The following is a 15,102-nucleotide window of genomic DNA, read 5'->3' on the forward strand; positions in this document are numbered from 1 at the left end:
TTAATCTGTTTGATATAGGGTAAGCTTTGCTTTTTTATATTTTTATGGTTATTTGACATGAAATCATACTAAAAGTAGGTATATCTTCTGTTAAGCGATGATAGCCTAGTAGTTGGGGCTTTGGCCTTCATTTCGTGGGGATCGAGTTCGATCCCCGGCAAGAAATAAGCATCGTGGTAGTTCTTCCACGGACGAGCTCTGTCACAAAAAGCTCCACTACTACTGTTAATAATGACACGTCACATGACAGTCCTCAAAGGACCGCCTTATGGACAGATTATGAGGCAGGTACCTAGAGCCTATGGTATTCAAATGAATATCATATTATGGTAGGAAGTATTGTTTTAAGTGCGGAACTTGCGATGGATGAGATAAATTTAAATCACGTAGACATAATCCGACGTGAGTGCACACGTACACAAATATTTGTGTTTAATTTTCGAGTTAACGACGTTTTTAATCCCAATTTGACAGGCCATTACCGGATAGCAATGCAGTGAGTGCACGGGGATTATACAGTCGTATGAAATGGTATTATATCGCTATTATGCGTGTCATATTATACAAATGTTTTTTTTTCAGACACATTAAACATACAATTATTGTAGCACTCTCACAATGGTACCGGAACTAGTTAGGGGCTGTTCAAATCTCACGCCATAAATGTTTGCCGCGATGGGACGAAACGGTGTTTTCCGTCTCAAAAATCGATAACTTTTTTGATACTAACTTGATATTTTCCATTGAAATTTTTACGCGTTTTTTTGTATATGTATGCTACGAGAAAAATTAGGCGATCCCGTCAAGGTTCTTTAAAGTGTGCCAAGTCGAGAAATGCGTTTAAGTGAAGTAAAAATCTAAAATGTAACAGTTAACGACCTACAAGCTATTCTACCTGGAACAGTTGTTCAAACCAGTGGAACCTGGAAGAGTGGTCGAAGAATTTTAAACTGTACTTATAACTTTGCATTTAAAACTCAAAATCGACTTTCTAATTACAGGACGGTAGTGTAGCTTACCTATATAGTGTAGTAAGTGGGAACTACGATCATGGTCATCATCATCACAGCCACAGGGCTAACTATTGAATATATAGGTCTGTAGGGATGTCTGCTACTATTTTAACCGCTTGCGACTCCCTGCGTTCCCTCGTTTTATGTAATCTGTTACTGCGCTTTCCAGAGCGGGTTCACCATTCCAGCATCTTGGGACCCCAACGTCCAGCGGTAGCCTAAACCATGGGCGTATTTACCCTAGGGCCAAAAAGGCCATGGCCCGGGGCAGCAGGCCGTGAGGGTCTGTGCAAGCAGAACTTATTATTGTACTCTGTTTTATTGAGTTATTTAACTCTTTTTCGCGGAATAATGCATAGTGCCTTTGGGATAGATGATAAGCTAAAGCTACATTATGTTATAAATATAACCTTTCAACGTATAAACACTCATCTGAGCTAGTAAGCGATAGACAAATAAAAACAAATAAAAATTCAATCCGCCATTTTGTTTCATCTAAAACCCTTAGTTATATGTGCCTATGTTAAAAATACATGTCCAATACATGAAATTTAAATCTGTACTTTTCATAAAGCTCTCATAAAAGCTGAATGTCCAGTCCGGTTGCACAAACGAGTGCATCCAATAAGAGCAGGCGGCGTTTCTACATCGCTCACAAATAGGTACGATATTTTGTTATCTTTCTACAGAGTTGTCTTTTCGTTGTCCATTCACATGATAGTCGTTTTTTTTCATACTTTCAGAATATTGAGGGGTTGATACTACTTAGCGTGTATAGATGTGTAGATTCTTACCCGTTTTTTCTTAGCAATCTCACCTCTAGGGCAAGGACGCGCACCACGAGAGTTATGTCTATCCATTATCAAATCAATCCTTATAGAAAAAAAAACGACGGGTAGAGATAACTATCTCGTGGTGCGCATGCTAGCCCTACCGGTCGTCAGTGATAATGCAGTCTTCAATAGTTACCTGTAACGGGGTAGGTATATAGTCGATGTCGTACCGGAACACTTAATTACTTGACGGCACGTCCGTCTGGAACCGGTAGATACCTACCCATTTGTAATAGGTAATTAAAATTATGTAACACTGTTCAATATAAGCGGCGATAGACTGTATATATAATAGTGGGTAAGGCTTCGGCTTTCCATTCTTTTTAATTATGCCTGAGAGTTCTCCATAAAGTTATCAACAGCGTGTGAAGTCTATCAATCCGCACTTGACCAGTGTGGTAGACTACGGCCTCAAACAGTTTCACTCTGAAGGCCCTGTAGTAAGCCGGTAATGGGTTGTTAATAGTGAACTACAATGGTGACAAGTTGAGTCGGCATCGCAGCAGTATACCACAACAGTGTTAGAGTATTCTCTAAGATAAGTCAGATAATATTATTGGTAGAATGGTAGATACCTCTAACTTCTTACTCATTATATTATAATCCTTCCTAGTTTTATTAGTAGGTAAAACGCTACACGTGTGAAGAACCTTTAAATATTCCTTGGCAAATGAAGCCACTCTGCGCAATGCTGAATAAATAAAATATTTTTATTAGAAAAATAGAAATGGACAAAGCGGCAGAGGGTTATAATATCTGTTAAATAATAATATAAATCTCATCTTTTTTGGCTAGTGGGAGGCTTTAGCCGTGGCTAGTTAACATCCTACTGACAAAGACGTGAGAAGCTAAGAATTTAATTTTCCGGTGCGATGTCGCTGAAAACTGATAGCACAGATAGCATCACTGCAGGCCGCGTGGCAGTACTCTGCGTCTGATGTGGTCGTACACAAGTTGCCCTTGCACCATATACATTGACAACTTAATTCGCTTAACGCTTCTCTGGCAGCTGGAGCTAGGTAAGTCAATCTTGATCTTGCACATATTCTACTTCATGTTGAAATTCCTCTGGCAGATGGAGCTAAAAAAGCTTCTTCTTGTCCTCTTATTGCACGCCATATAAAAACGCTTCGATGGCAGCGCAAGCTAGGTAAATAAATATTCTTGCTGTAGTATCTTTTTGCTCTTATTCCAGCAGCAGGGGTATGACTCCCGTACTCCCTAAAAGGTTAGCTCGCTACCATCTTAGATTGCATCATTACTGGACCATGGTCCTTTTTTTAGGGATTTCCACTCGCTACAGTTATTGCCGCTTATATCCAGCAACTCCCCGATTCTTGTTTTATGAACTGCAAACCTTGTTGGTGGTTTACGCATATGCGGTTTTCAGTGCAGAGTTGCCACTACCACCTCCTCGGGACACTATCGCCCATCGGTCTGTAAAATGCCACATTTCCCCTGAGTAGTTGAGTTATTATTGTAATCGATGTAGACATTTATAGTTACCAAAAAACGTGTATGTGCACGCGTAAGAAGTAATACTTCTTTGGCGTAACAAGATAAAAATAACTAACAATAGAAATAAGGTATTTAATACATTGAAAAGTTTGTTATAACGCATTATCTAGTTATCACATTATCGAACTACCAAGTTGCACTGAACATTTAAATTTGAGATTTTTGTACAATTAAAACAATTAAAACACCGGAATGAGCCCGCAGACTTTGACGATTGAAAATGTACACTGTCAAACCTTTTAGCTCATTTTGTAACGTTTTTTTGTGACGGTGTGCGCGCATCGTAAAAGGTAAGCTTGCGGACGATGTATTCCCCTCTCACTCGGTTTCGCAACTACCTTCATCCTGTTAAAATCGTGTAACCATGTGCACGCGCATTTCGATTCATCGTATAATTTCACTCCCATGATTTTCCTAACTAGTATTATTGTCGTTGAAGTATAATGTTGTTGCCATTAATTATTAATTTTTTTAGTGGCAAAATCTGGCATTTTGAGTCAATGAGCCATTGTCAGGTCATTGGCGACCAACATATAGAACCTCAATATATTCCCTACTATATGTCCTTAAAACAAGGTAACAAAATGATCTGCAAATTCTCAAAATCCTCATTCAGTATCATACTGGTTTCTTAGTACGAATTTACAAATAAGAGCTTCAACGATGGTCCATTTGTACTTAATAAGTTATTGTTAGAGCAGAAGGCGTGCATGGACATAGGACTTCGTGATCCATCGTCGAATTTACTGAAACTACAGGCGATTCCAGCAGGTTGGGAAATAAAACATATTAAATTATATGAAATTTCAAAATTTTCTTATATTTCTCCACAGTCTTCAATTCTTAATCAATCGATATTACTTAATTAGTAGTTATAATTTGGTTCAGGCGGGTGATGCGGGGGGAATGGAGGATGTCCAAACGGCGGGGGCCCACGTGGAGGGAATTGAGGCCTGAAGGAAGGTGGCGGCGGCCTCCACGGTGGAGGGGGCCTCGACCCCGGCGGTGGCGGCGGCCCAAAGCCAGGCGGCCCGAAAGGTGGAGGTGGGTAGTGGTGGAATGGTGGCGGGGGAGGCGGGGGACCCGGCGGTGGTGGCGGGCCCGGTGGTGGCATTGAAGACGGTGGTGGTGGCGGCGCGGACATTGGCAGTGGGGGTGGCGGCCTGGCGTTGATTGGCGGTCCTGGCGGTGGCATAGGCGATGGTGTAGGCGGCGGCGGTGGTGCCATCAGCATCGGCCCCATGATCGTTGGTGGAGCGTCCGCGAACAACTGGTGAGGACGGTCCGCGTGGGACAAAGGGTTCTGAGCTGCAAGTAACCTGAAACAGATAGGTTGAGTTCTAAGTTTTCTTTAATCTGCTTTGGTTTGAGGCATTGTCCGTAAGAGTTACATACTTTGGAAGGAGACATAAAATTAAATAAATAAATATACAATACTCTACAGCCATCTAGTCCCAAAGTAAGCGTAGCTTGTTTTATGGCTATTGATTTATAATTATAAAATTCAAAGTCGCATTGGTTGATATTAAGTTTTATAGGATGCTTCATGCTTTCCATACGAAAAGTGCAATAATCTTACGAAAATGCATATCTATTACATGGTCTACTGTGTTCTACATTGTCTTCTTAAACAGTATTTACGTATCTGGGGCGAAACTAGTTTCTATAGTAAGCATAACAACGATAGCCAGGGCTATGGTTTATGAATTACTTCTCCTAATCGAAATAACTTTGGTTAGTCTATTATTTCTATTTAACGGCCGATTGACGCAGTGGACAGCGACTCTGCTTTCTGAGTCCAAGGCCGTGGGTTCGATTCCCACAACTGGAAAATGTTTGTGTGATGAACATGAATGTTTTTCAGTGTAATTATGTATATTATTCATAAAAATATTCATCTACGCTTACTTTGGGGATAGATGGCGATGTGTGTATTGTTATGGTATATTTATTTATTTATTATTATTATTATTTATGTGAAGCGGTGATAGCCCAATGGGAAGCACTTCGACTTCACTTTCCGGGGCGGCGAGTTCGAATCCCAGCACACACCTCTAACTTGTCTAAGTCATGTGCGTTTTAATAAATTAAAATATCTGTGGCTTTAACCGTGAAGGATAACATCGTGAGCAAACCTGCATACCTGAGAGTTCAGTTATCCATAATGTTCTCAAAGGTGTGTGGAGTCCACCAATCCGCACCGTGGGCCAGCGTGGAGGACTCATTGTGGGAGGTGACCTGTGCCCCCTAGTTGTCCGGTAATGATTTGATATGATGATGATAATTTAATGTTAAAATTTAACCTAGTTATTGGACTTGCACATAGGGGGCAGCATCTGTGAAGTTAGCAAAAATTCGTTTACCTCTCAGCAGCGGAACCGTGTCTCTCTCCCTTGACATCTTTCTTGAAAGCGTATGACACAGATATAGGCCGGTTGCACAAGTACTGGTTGTTCATCGCCTCTATCGCAGCATCAGACGCCTCAAATGACGCGAAGTTTATAAAAGCAAACGCTTTCGAGTTGCCTGTTTCTGGGTCTCTCATCACCTGAAATATCACAATGGTGCTTTTAGTCCTATTGTGAAAACAATAATGTTATTTTTATTTATTCCACTAAAAGTTAGTTAACTATCTCACATGGTAGTAAGTGAGGATGCAGTCTAAGAAATTAGCGGGCTAACCTGTTAGGGAGTATGGTATACCCCTAATCGTTTTCTACGCGACATCGCATCGGAACACTGAATTGCTTAGCGGCACGTCTTTATCGGTAGGGTGGTAAATAGCCACGGCCAACCAGACCAGACCAGAGAAAATTCAGAAAATATAAATTTCCAAAGGGGCTCTTAATTTAATTCACAGAGCTTACCGTTGCGCCAGGAAATTGTTAAATGATATATATCAATTACCTGCCAAATTACAACCTTTGAATAAACAAAAAAAGAAATTCCCATAGTCGAAATATAATACAGACGGCCTTGACGGCCGATTGGCGCAGTGGGCAGCGACCCTGCTTTCTGATTCCAAGGCCGTGGGTTCGATTCCCACAACTGGAAAATGTTAGTGAGATGAACATAAATGCTTTCAGTATCTGGGTGTTTATCTATATATTATAAGTATTTATAAATATTATTCATAAAAAATAAAAATCAGTTATCTTAGTATCCAAAACACAAGCTACGCTTACTTTGGAACTAGATGGCGATGTGTGAATAATAATGTATCAAATGCAATGTAATTAAATATTTTAAATGAAATGCAAAAATTACAATCCTATATTATTTGCCAAAAACACAAAACCCACCACAATTTTATAAAAAAAAATCTTACCTTAGGTGTTTGTAATATGACACCAAAGGCAGAGAATGTGTCATATAGCAGTTTTTCATCGACCTCAGGGTCCAAATTACCAATAAAGACATTAGCACCAACGTCAAGATTCTTTTGATGTGCAGATGCTTTATTAACTCTTACTGGCTTACCATACAGCTTTATCATATTCATGACCTGTGAAAAATTCATATTAGCAAGATAGATACATAGGTAATTTTTTCATTGCACACAATTACAAGATAAAAACAGTAAATATTGGAATTTAAAATATATATAAATCTTTGTGAGTAAAACCAGTAAAAATTCAAATATTCGATTATTTATTTCAATAACATTGCTAAATTCAGAAATTCTATCCAAATAAATAATAGACAAGACCTTAAGTACATAACACACTGTACAGCATAAGTGTTTTATCTTTTATATGTTTAGATTAGGTTGGTAAGATAAATGTTAAGCGGAAGCTACAGTTAAACCTATTTTTTTTTAGATGTTAGCCTGTGACAGCTTTCGCACCTATTGGTAAGTGATAATACAATCTAAGATCACCTAGGGCAAACCAGTTAGTGTCATGGCAGATTTATTAAACCCATAATACCTAATCGGTTTCTATGTGGCACAATACAGTTACTTTTATTCTTATTATTATTATTAAACTCTTTGCATACAACAACTTGTTAACATATACAAAATATAATAAAAACAGAAACATATAGAAAAAAGAAGAACACAAAAGGCGGCCTATCGCTTAATAGCCAGCCAGCCAACCTCTCAAAATCTCTGCCAGGCAACCTTTGTAAAATAAAAAAAAATAAAAAATCTTAATTGCAGAAAACAGGTCATAAAATGTCTCTTATATCTGTGTGCCATTTGGCAAAGGTCAACTGACGCCAATGGACTGTGTCTTTTGCAACTCTAATCCATAGAGCTCCCAATGTTTTTGGATGTCATCTTCCCATCTATGGTAACTTAAATAATTATAAAAGTTCTTACTTTGATAGCATAGTCAGCATCTTCCTCACCCATAAACTCAACAAATCCATAGCCTTGATGTGTTTGTGTCACTCTATCTTTTGGCATATGCACATTGACTGAAAACACCAATTTATAATGTTTAAGCAATCATTATTGTCCTATCATCCATATAAATAAAATAAGTTAAAGTAAGAGTTAGTTTTTGGGTTCTCACAGCTCAATCTTTAAGACTACCAGTTGCATTTAAAAAAACATTTATCTCAATTCTTGAGTCTTATCAACATCAAGAAATACCACATAGGAGTAGAGTAGAGATGGTCGTTTTTGTAAAAACGTTTTTGAACAACGATGCCAGTACTCGATGCCGGCATCCGATGCCAATATATTGAAAAACAGATGCCGATGCCGATGCGATGCCCGCAACGAGTGCGGTACCGTGCCGAGCGAGACAGGTGACCACGCAACGGAGAACGGGCGCGACGGCGCATCGGTACTCACTACTCGGCACCGACGGACAACGCCGCGCACCAAAATCCAAATCGAAGATGTCCGACGACGTATCTCTCGCTCGCTCACTCTCGGTACGATCGGTGATTGAGACATTGACATTACGTTACTAGAAGCGACATCAAATTTTATCTAATGTATGAACTAAATTTAAATTTTATGAATACTGGTATTTTTAATTCTATTTTTAGCGATCCTTTGAGTAATTCAGCTGTTAAAGTATATAGATTTGCTAGTGATTCTCTCAAATTGATATAGTTATATAGGTAGTTCATTTTGTATATTGTATTTATAGTTGTATATTGTATTTTGTATTGTATTATTATAATTGTAATACTTTGTGTGTACCGATGGGGCTGACATGAAGGTCACCTTCAAAAGTCCCTTATTAAATTATGAGAATTAAATTTTATCTGGAAAGAGCAGTTTTACCTATCTAGTATCTACTCTATCACCTCACAACCAGTGCTGGCTTTAATTATGGTGCAGGATGTGCAACACACACAGGCGCAGGAACTTAGGGGGCGCCGCGCCGAGCCGCGCTTGCTTGCTTCCCGACATCATTTAAAATTGCACCATTTTTTGCACCTGAATTTCCTTTCACTGGTGAAAATATAACTGTAAGTCAAACAGTTTTCTTGTATTGTAAGTATTCCATTTTGGCCGCACGTATACTAGAGGGTGCCAAGATATTGATTGCACACGGGCGCTACATGGGCTAGAGCCGCCTTTGCTCACAACAAGATTACAAACGCATCTACTATTACGACACTTTCATATCATCCTAAGTTTATTTAAGTCATATGACTTAAGGAGGTACTTATCTTTTTTTTTCGTTATATCCTCAAATTATTCTTGCAAGATGCATAAAATGTAGCTACTTATTTTTTTAAACTGCACTTGCGCATTGATTTATTATACCATTCCTATTTCATTGCGCTCACGTCTCTTCTTGTGAACGCGAGATCTATGGAGTAGAAAGAGCGCCACTTGTTCAAGGTTGAGTTTGTTTTGATTTTGTTTTGTGATTAATTCATTGCGCGCGAAATTTTAGAGTGAAACTTATTATTTAAACTTTTATTTGTGTTTCTTTTATAATTAACTAATTGATCATGCCACGAAGAGAAGGAAACCCATGTTGGGATCATTTCGACAAAAAAGATGAGACTGTCGGGATCTGTAAGTACTGTAGTCAGTGCATCAATTATAAATCTACAACAGGAAACTTAAGGTCACATTTAAAAAAAAAGCACCCCCATATTCTGGCATCCTCATATTCTATAAGTCAATCAGCACCACCTCAACCTGCACAAATACAAGCAATAGAAATGCAAGCAATAGCAATACCGGACTTCCCTTCAACGTCTGCGAGCGCGGAGCCGCCATCGTCTTTAATTTCTGATAGATTTACTGTTCCTCCTAGACAACGCCGACAAAACACAATAAATTCCTATATAAAAAAACCGGTATCACAAGAAATGAAAAAAAAAATTGACAGAGACTTGCTCGATTTATTTATTGATGACATGCAGCCATTCAGCATAGTGGAAGACAAAGGGTTCCAAAAGTTACTATCATGGATTCCTGGTTACATACCGCCATCAAGGAAGACAATATCAAACTCATTAATTCCCGCATTACATGAAAAAATATTGAATGAATGCCGAGATATATTAAATACAGAAGCGGTAACTGCATGTATAACAACTGACTGTTGGACCTCCAATAACAATGACAGTTTCATTGCAGTTAGCGCCCACTACATTTCACCAAAGTTCAAATTTAAGTCCATATTATTAGAATGCAAAGGATGTCCCGGCAGTCACACAAGTGACCACCTTGCACAGCAAATTAAAGGCATTATTCTCGAATGGAATCTACTGAACAAAGTAAATTTCGCAGTGTCTGATAATGCACACAATGTTTGCAATGCAATAATAACCCAATTAAAATGGAAGCATTATGGTTGTTTTGCACACTCCCTTAATTTGATTGTAAAAGAAGCCGTCATACCAATCCAAGTCACGATCGAAAAAGTAAAAAAAATTGTCGCACATTTTAAACGTAGCACCCAAGCCACTGAAAAACTGATGAAGTATCAAAGCAACCACTTGGGAATGGAGCAGCCAAAAAAGCTGATCATGGATGTAGCCACAAGATGGAACTCTACTTACCTCATGGTAAAAAGGTTTATGGAGCTCAGTGAGGCAGTCAAAGCCACTACAGCAGTTATAAATAGAGATTGGCCAATCGTGACGGAAGAAGAGTGGACAAACCTTGAGTTGTTGGTAAGTGTTTTAGCACCTTTTGAAGAAATTACTTCTACTTTGAGTGGTCAGAACTATGTGACTGGGGGACTAGCAATAGTTTTAAGTAATAGCCTTCAAGATATTTGCCAAGAAATGCTTCAAAACAGACGTTACATAGACGCTGAGGTGATACAAAACGTTTTATTAAAATTGAAATGGGGCCTCGATACGCGATTCCAGAATATTGAACAGAGCAAGTCTCTAGCCTTGTGCACGCTGTTGGACCCTCGCTTTAAGTTAGAGATGTTTAAATCTGATACCAACAAAAATGCCATTAAAGAACATTGCCACGAGCTGATGGCAGGTATTTTGTCAAGACAGGTCCCAATCCTAAATACAGTACAAGTAGCGCCTAATGCAACTGTTTCTGGATCGAGTGTGTGGAATAAAGTAGACAATAAGTTAAACAAAACTAGAGTGCCAGGGACGCCATTATCCAAAGCGATCAGGGAGATGCGCTTGTACTTGGATGACGAAATTTTGCCCCGGCAAGGCGTGGACGGGAAGTGGAACGATCCCAGTGAATGGTGGCTTCGTCATTCCAAAATATACCCGACGTTGGCAGAAATATACCGTTCCAGGTGCAATATTGTGATAACTTCTGTGCCATGCGAACGGATATTCTCCAAAGCCGGGTATATTTTGAATGAACGAAGAACTCGGCTTTCAAGTTCCAAATTAGAAAAATTGGTTTTTCTCAATGTGAACTCCAATTTTGTTAAAAATAAAGACTAATATTAACTACTTTTTGTTTATTTTTTAACCTTTAATTCTGTCTCAACTAAATATTATAATGACGAAAGTGAATCAGAATCAGAAAATATATTTTTTATTGCACACTGTTCGTCCGCGTGGATTTAGTTTTTAAAAATCCCGCGGGAGCTCTTTAATTTTCCGGGGTAAAAAGTAGCCTATGCCACTCTCCAGGTCCCCATCCTATACCCATGCAAAAAATCACGTCGATCCGTAGCTCTGTTGCAGCATGATTGAAAGACAAACCAACAAATAAACGATAGTGTGTTATTCCAGCTTAAGATGAGCCGTACTTTCAAAGTTTCCTGTACATAACGGGGTTCAAGTTATTTTGGTCCTAGTACTGAGGATTATGATGTCTATAATTTCTGAACTACTAAACTGATGACATTGAAATAATTACAGGACAATCTTTTTTTATTGGAAAGAAAATACCGTAAGTATTTTCTTTCCAATAAAAAAGAATGAATGAAATCGGAGTATGCGTTAATGAATTACAACTAAATATATATTTTGACTTTCATCCCCTCTCCCAAGGGAACCGTGCAGAATTTCGGGATAAAAAGTATTCTATGTTTTACCTCGTAGTATGAACTTAAATCATAAGTTTCATTTAAATCCGTCCAGTAGTTTCAGTGTGATGCGCAGCCAAGATACAGACAGAGTGACAGACAGACAAAAAATTCAAAATTTTGGGCTCAGTATCGATCGATAATAAAGCATCCTCCAATTAAATTTTTTAAAATATATTTAATGTACAGAATTCGTTCCGTTACAGTTTTATTATATGTATATAGATAGATAGATAAAATAAAATACACAGTGAGTTTGTTTATAACTTTTGGTATTTAGCTTAGGTACAAGTAGAAGTAGTTTCGTTAAATAATAGGCATCAAATCAAATGTTATCATTATGGTACCGTTGCCGAGTATCGATACGCAGACTTCAGTCAGCAATCAACATCTAATCTTGGTAAATTCCGTTGTCGAATCGATGCCAAAAAAAACGATGCCGGCATCGGATGCGGCTTACTTAGAAACGATGCGCATCGATGACAAAATATTACGAAAACGCCCATCTCTAGAGTAGAGGAATATATGAGGTAAGTTGGGGTATATTGTGTAAAATAGGGGATGTTAGTTTGAATGGGAATGAAGGAAATGTCGCAGAAAAATCGGAAACCTATAGCCTAGAATATTTAACTGCAACTGCAAGACAATGTTCTAGGACTTCTATGTTGTCTATTAAAATATCCAATTATGCAAAATATAAACTTTATAGGATTCTAAATTCTGTTTGCCAAATGCATTTGAATTTAGTTTTTGAAAATTTTGTAAGAATTCATTTTATTTTAAGAAGTTACAAACTTTATTAAAAGAACAGTTAAAACTCTTAAAGATTCAATTTCTAAAGTTTTGAAAAAAAAATGTTTATTTTGCAATTCTAATATTTGCATAATCAAAATTTTATCATTAATTAGATAACTATATCACAGAGTTACTATTACCAATAAGGTGACATACCAACTGGTCCGGATTGCACAAAAAGCTCCCAGAGTAAGCTCTCTGATACTCTATCATCCAAACCTCCCACATAAATGGTTGCATCTGCAAATAGCAATAAAGTTGTATAATAGTTGTAATGGATAAGTTTATTCTACCCAGCACTCCCCTTGCACTTGCCTCATCTGCATTGCCTTGAGTAATGGTCACCTAATTTAACAACCCAAAGCTGGGCACAGTCCTTCTCCCGCATACAAGAGAGAAAGAAATCATCTACACCTACACACTCCAATACTAATCGCAGGAAAAGGTAACCAACTTTTGGATAAAAGAGTGTCAAATAATTCTATCAGCCTGTTGGACGGAATGTAATGAGAATCAGGTTTAATTTATAATAATAATAATAATAATAAATAATGAATAAATATATTACAACAATACACACGTAGCCGTCTAGCCCCAAAGTAAGCGTAGCTTGTGTTATGGGTACTAAGACGACTGATGAATATTTTTATGAATAAAATACATAAATACTTATAGTATACAGATAAACATCCAGTTGTGGGAATCAAAACCCACAGCCTTGGACTCAGAACGCAGGGTTGCTGCCCACTGCGCCAGTCGGCCGTCATTTCATTTATAATGACCAGCTGCCTAATTCAGTAAATTTTCCAATAAGTTTCAAACTGGTTATTTTCATACAAAATGCATAATTTGACATGAAAAGTAGTTTTTTTTATATTAACAATGCATGCAACTGCAACATGCCATCCTGTTTCCATCAATCTATGTGTTTGTGATAAGCCTCACATGCCTGTAATTACACAGGCACCCACACCCTTCAGGGCCGAGAAACTTAGCAGCAGAAATAAACATGGTGGTAATACTTCGACAAACTCTGTCACAAAAAACTCGACTTCTTGCAAAGAAGCTTAAGGCTCTTCTACTAAGTGAAGTAGTGTGTCATTATCACTATCATCTCACTACTATACATTTTGTATGTATGCATCAATTTTGTATGTATGTAAGAAATATTCAACCCTCAGTTTAATGTTAAGGTACAGCTGCAACCTGTTGATAACTTGTTTGAGCCTAAATTGATTGGTTGCTGGTGTAGTTATAGGCACATGGAGCTAAACACCCAAGCCTCAGGTTAATGGACACAGGTCAGAAGTTTACAGGATGGATTCCCCGTGTTTGTATGCCCTGTGAAGTTTTGTTCTGTTAACAGGCAATGGTCAATTCACACAACAATTTCCACAAAACGTCCAATAGGCTCTCTGCTTGGTCCGTCAATTATAACTATAAAAAAAACAACTGTTGCTGCCAAATTAAATATTATTGGCAGAACCAATGACATATTGTGCTTTTTGAGGCATACAAATAAATAATGCTAAAACGAACGCAAGTTTGGACGCGGCAAACCAGTTGTAAATAAAAAACCGACAAATGCAATTACCTATACCCTGCTATACTACAAGTGATAATTAGGTTCTATAGTGTCAATAGTGTAAAGAAGTTGGTCGAATGCCGTAATTAATGTTACAGTTTACTCTAAAACATTAAATAATAGAAAACCATAACCTCAAAAATAGTTTCATTTCGCATCATTTTTTATGTTCTCAATAATAAGTTACAGGAATGTTTATATACCTTGATTACGCTCCGCTATCGGACCTGCGGCCATGGTTTGTAATTAATTAATAATTACCTAAGCTCAAGCTAAGGCTAAGGCTTATAGCATTTTTTTTATGTAGATAATCAATGACAGTTCACAGTTGTCAATATTTGACATGTCAATATTTACTGGTCTGTGATGTCAACATCAAACCACAGCAGATGCCAGATTACGGACCACATAAATCAGAAACTACTTTTTTAGTTGCTTAGTTGCTTCGTAAACAATTTATCCCTTTACATTCGCAATGTATTTATAGTAAATAAAAAAACGTTGTCTTGGCAAGACGAAATAGCGAAAGAATGTCTGCAATTCCTTCTATTTACTTTTGTAAAGATCCTTTTGTTTTAAAATAAATTTAAGATTTTTTGTAATTACTGTCCGGTTGCCTATTCTCGAGATTGGGTAAAGATGTTTCTCAATTTCACGTAAGTGCCTACGCTACGACATATTAGAGTTGAGCAACAAGACTTTTCAAAACATAAGATTATCGTTTTTTTTTAATACCATGGGAAATGGAGTAATGCGGAAAATACAGTACAGTTTTTTGCATTTAACTGTTTTGCATATTTGGTTAAACACCACGCCGCGACGGCTTGATGTTACATTCTTGAAACACTGTATCCTTCTGTACTGTTTTATCTTGTGCTGTGTGTGTGACCCTTGTACTGCCCTATTATTGC

The 15,102-nt window shown here is 37.9% G+C and overlaps 1 protein-coding gene across 1 annotated transcript; it reads right to left on the reverse strand.

Annotated features, from left to right (window-relative positions):
* Window positions 1–4,156: 4,156 nt before the first annotated feature.
* Window positions 4,157–14,526, reverse strand: LOC120628903 (splicing factor 3B subunit 4). The gene is made up of 6 exons (XM_039897569.1): window positions 14,395–14,526; window positions 12,763–12,846; window positions 7,689–7,786; window positions 6,693–6,869; window positions 5,728–5,912; window positions 4,157–4,683 (listed from the first exon to the last, which is right to left on the reverse strand). Exons 1-6 carry the CDS (start codon window positions 14,426–14,428, stop codon window positions 4,230–4,232), a joined length of 1,032 nt encoding a protein of 343 aa, XP_039753503.1. The 5' UTR covers window positions 14,429–14,526; the 3' UTR covers window positions 4,157–4,229.
* Between the last annotated feature and the right edge of the window lie 576 nt (window positions 14,527–15,102).

The sequence above is a fragment of the Pararge aegeria genome, chromosome 13 (assembly GCF_905163445.1).
Source record: "Pararge aegeria chromosome 13, ilParAegt1.1, whole genome shotgun sequence".
Classification (NCBI taxonomy): Eukaryota; Metazoa; Arthropoda; class Insecta; order Lepidoptera; family Nymphalidae; genus Pararge; species Pararge aegeria.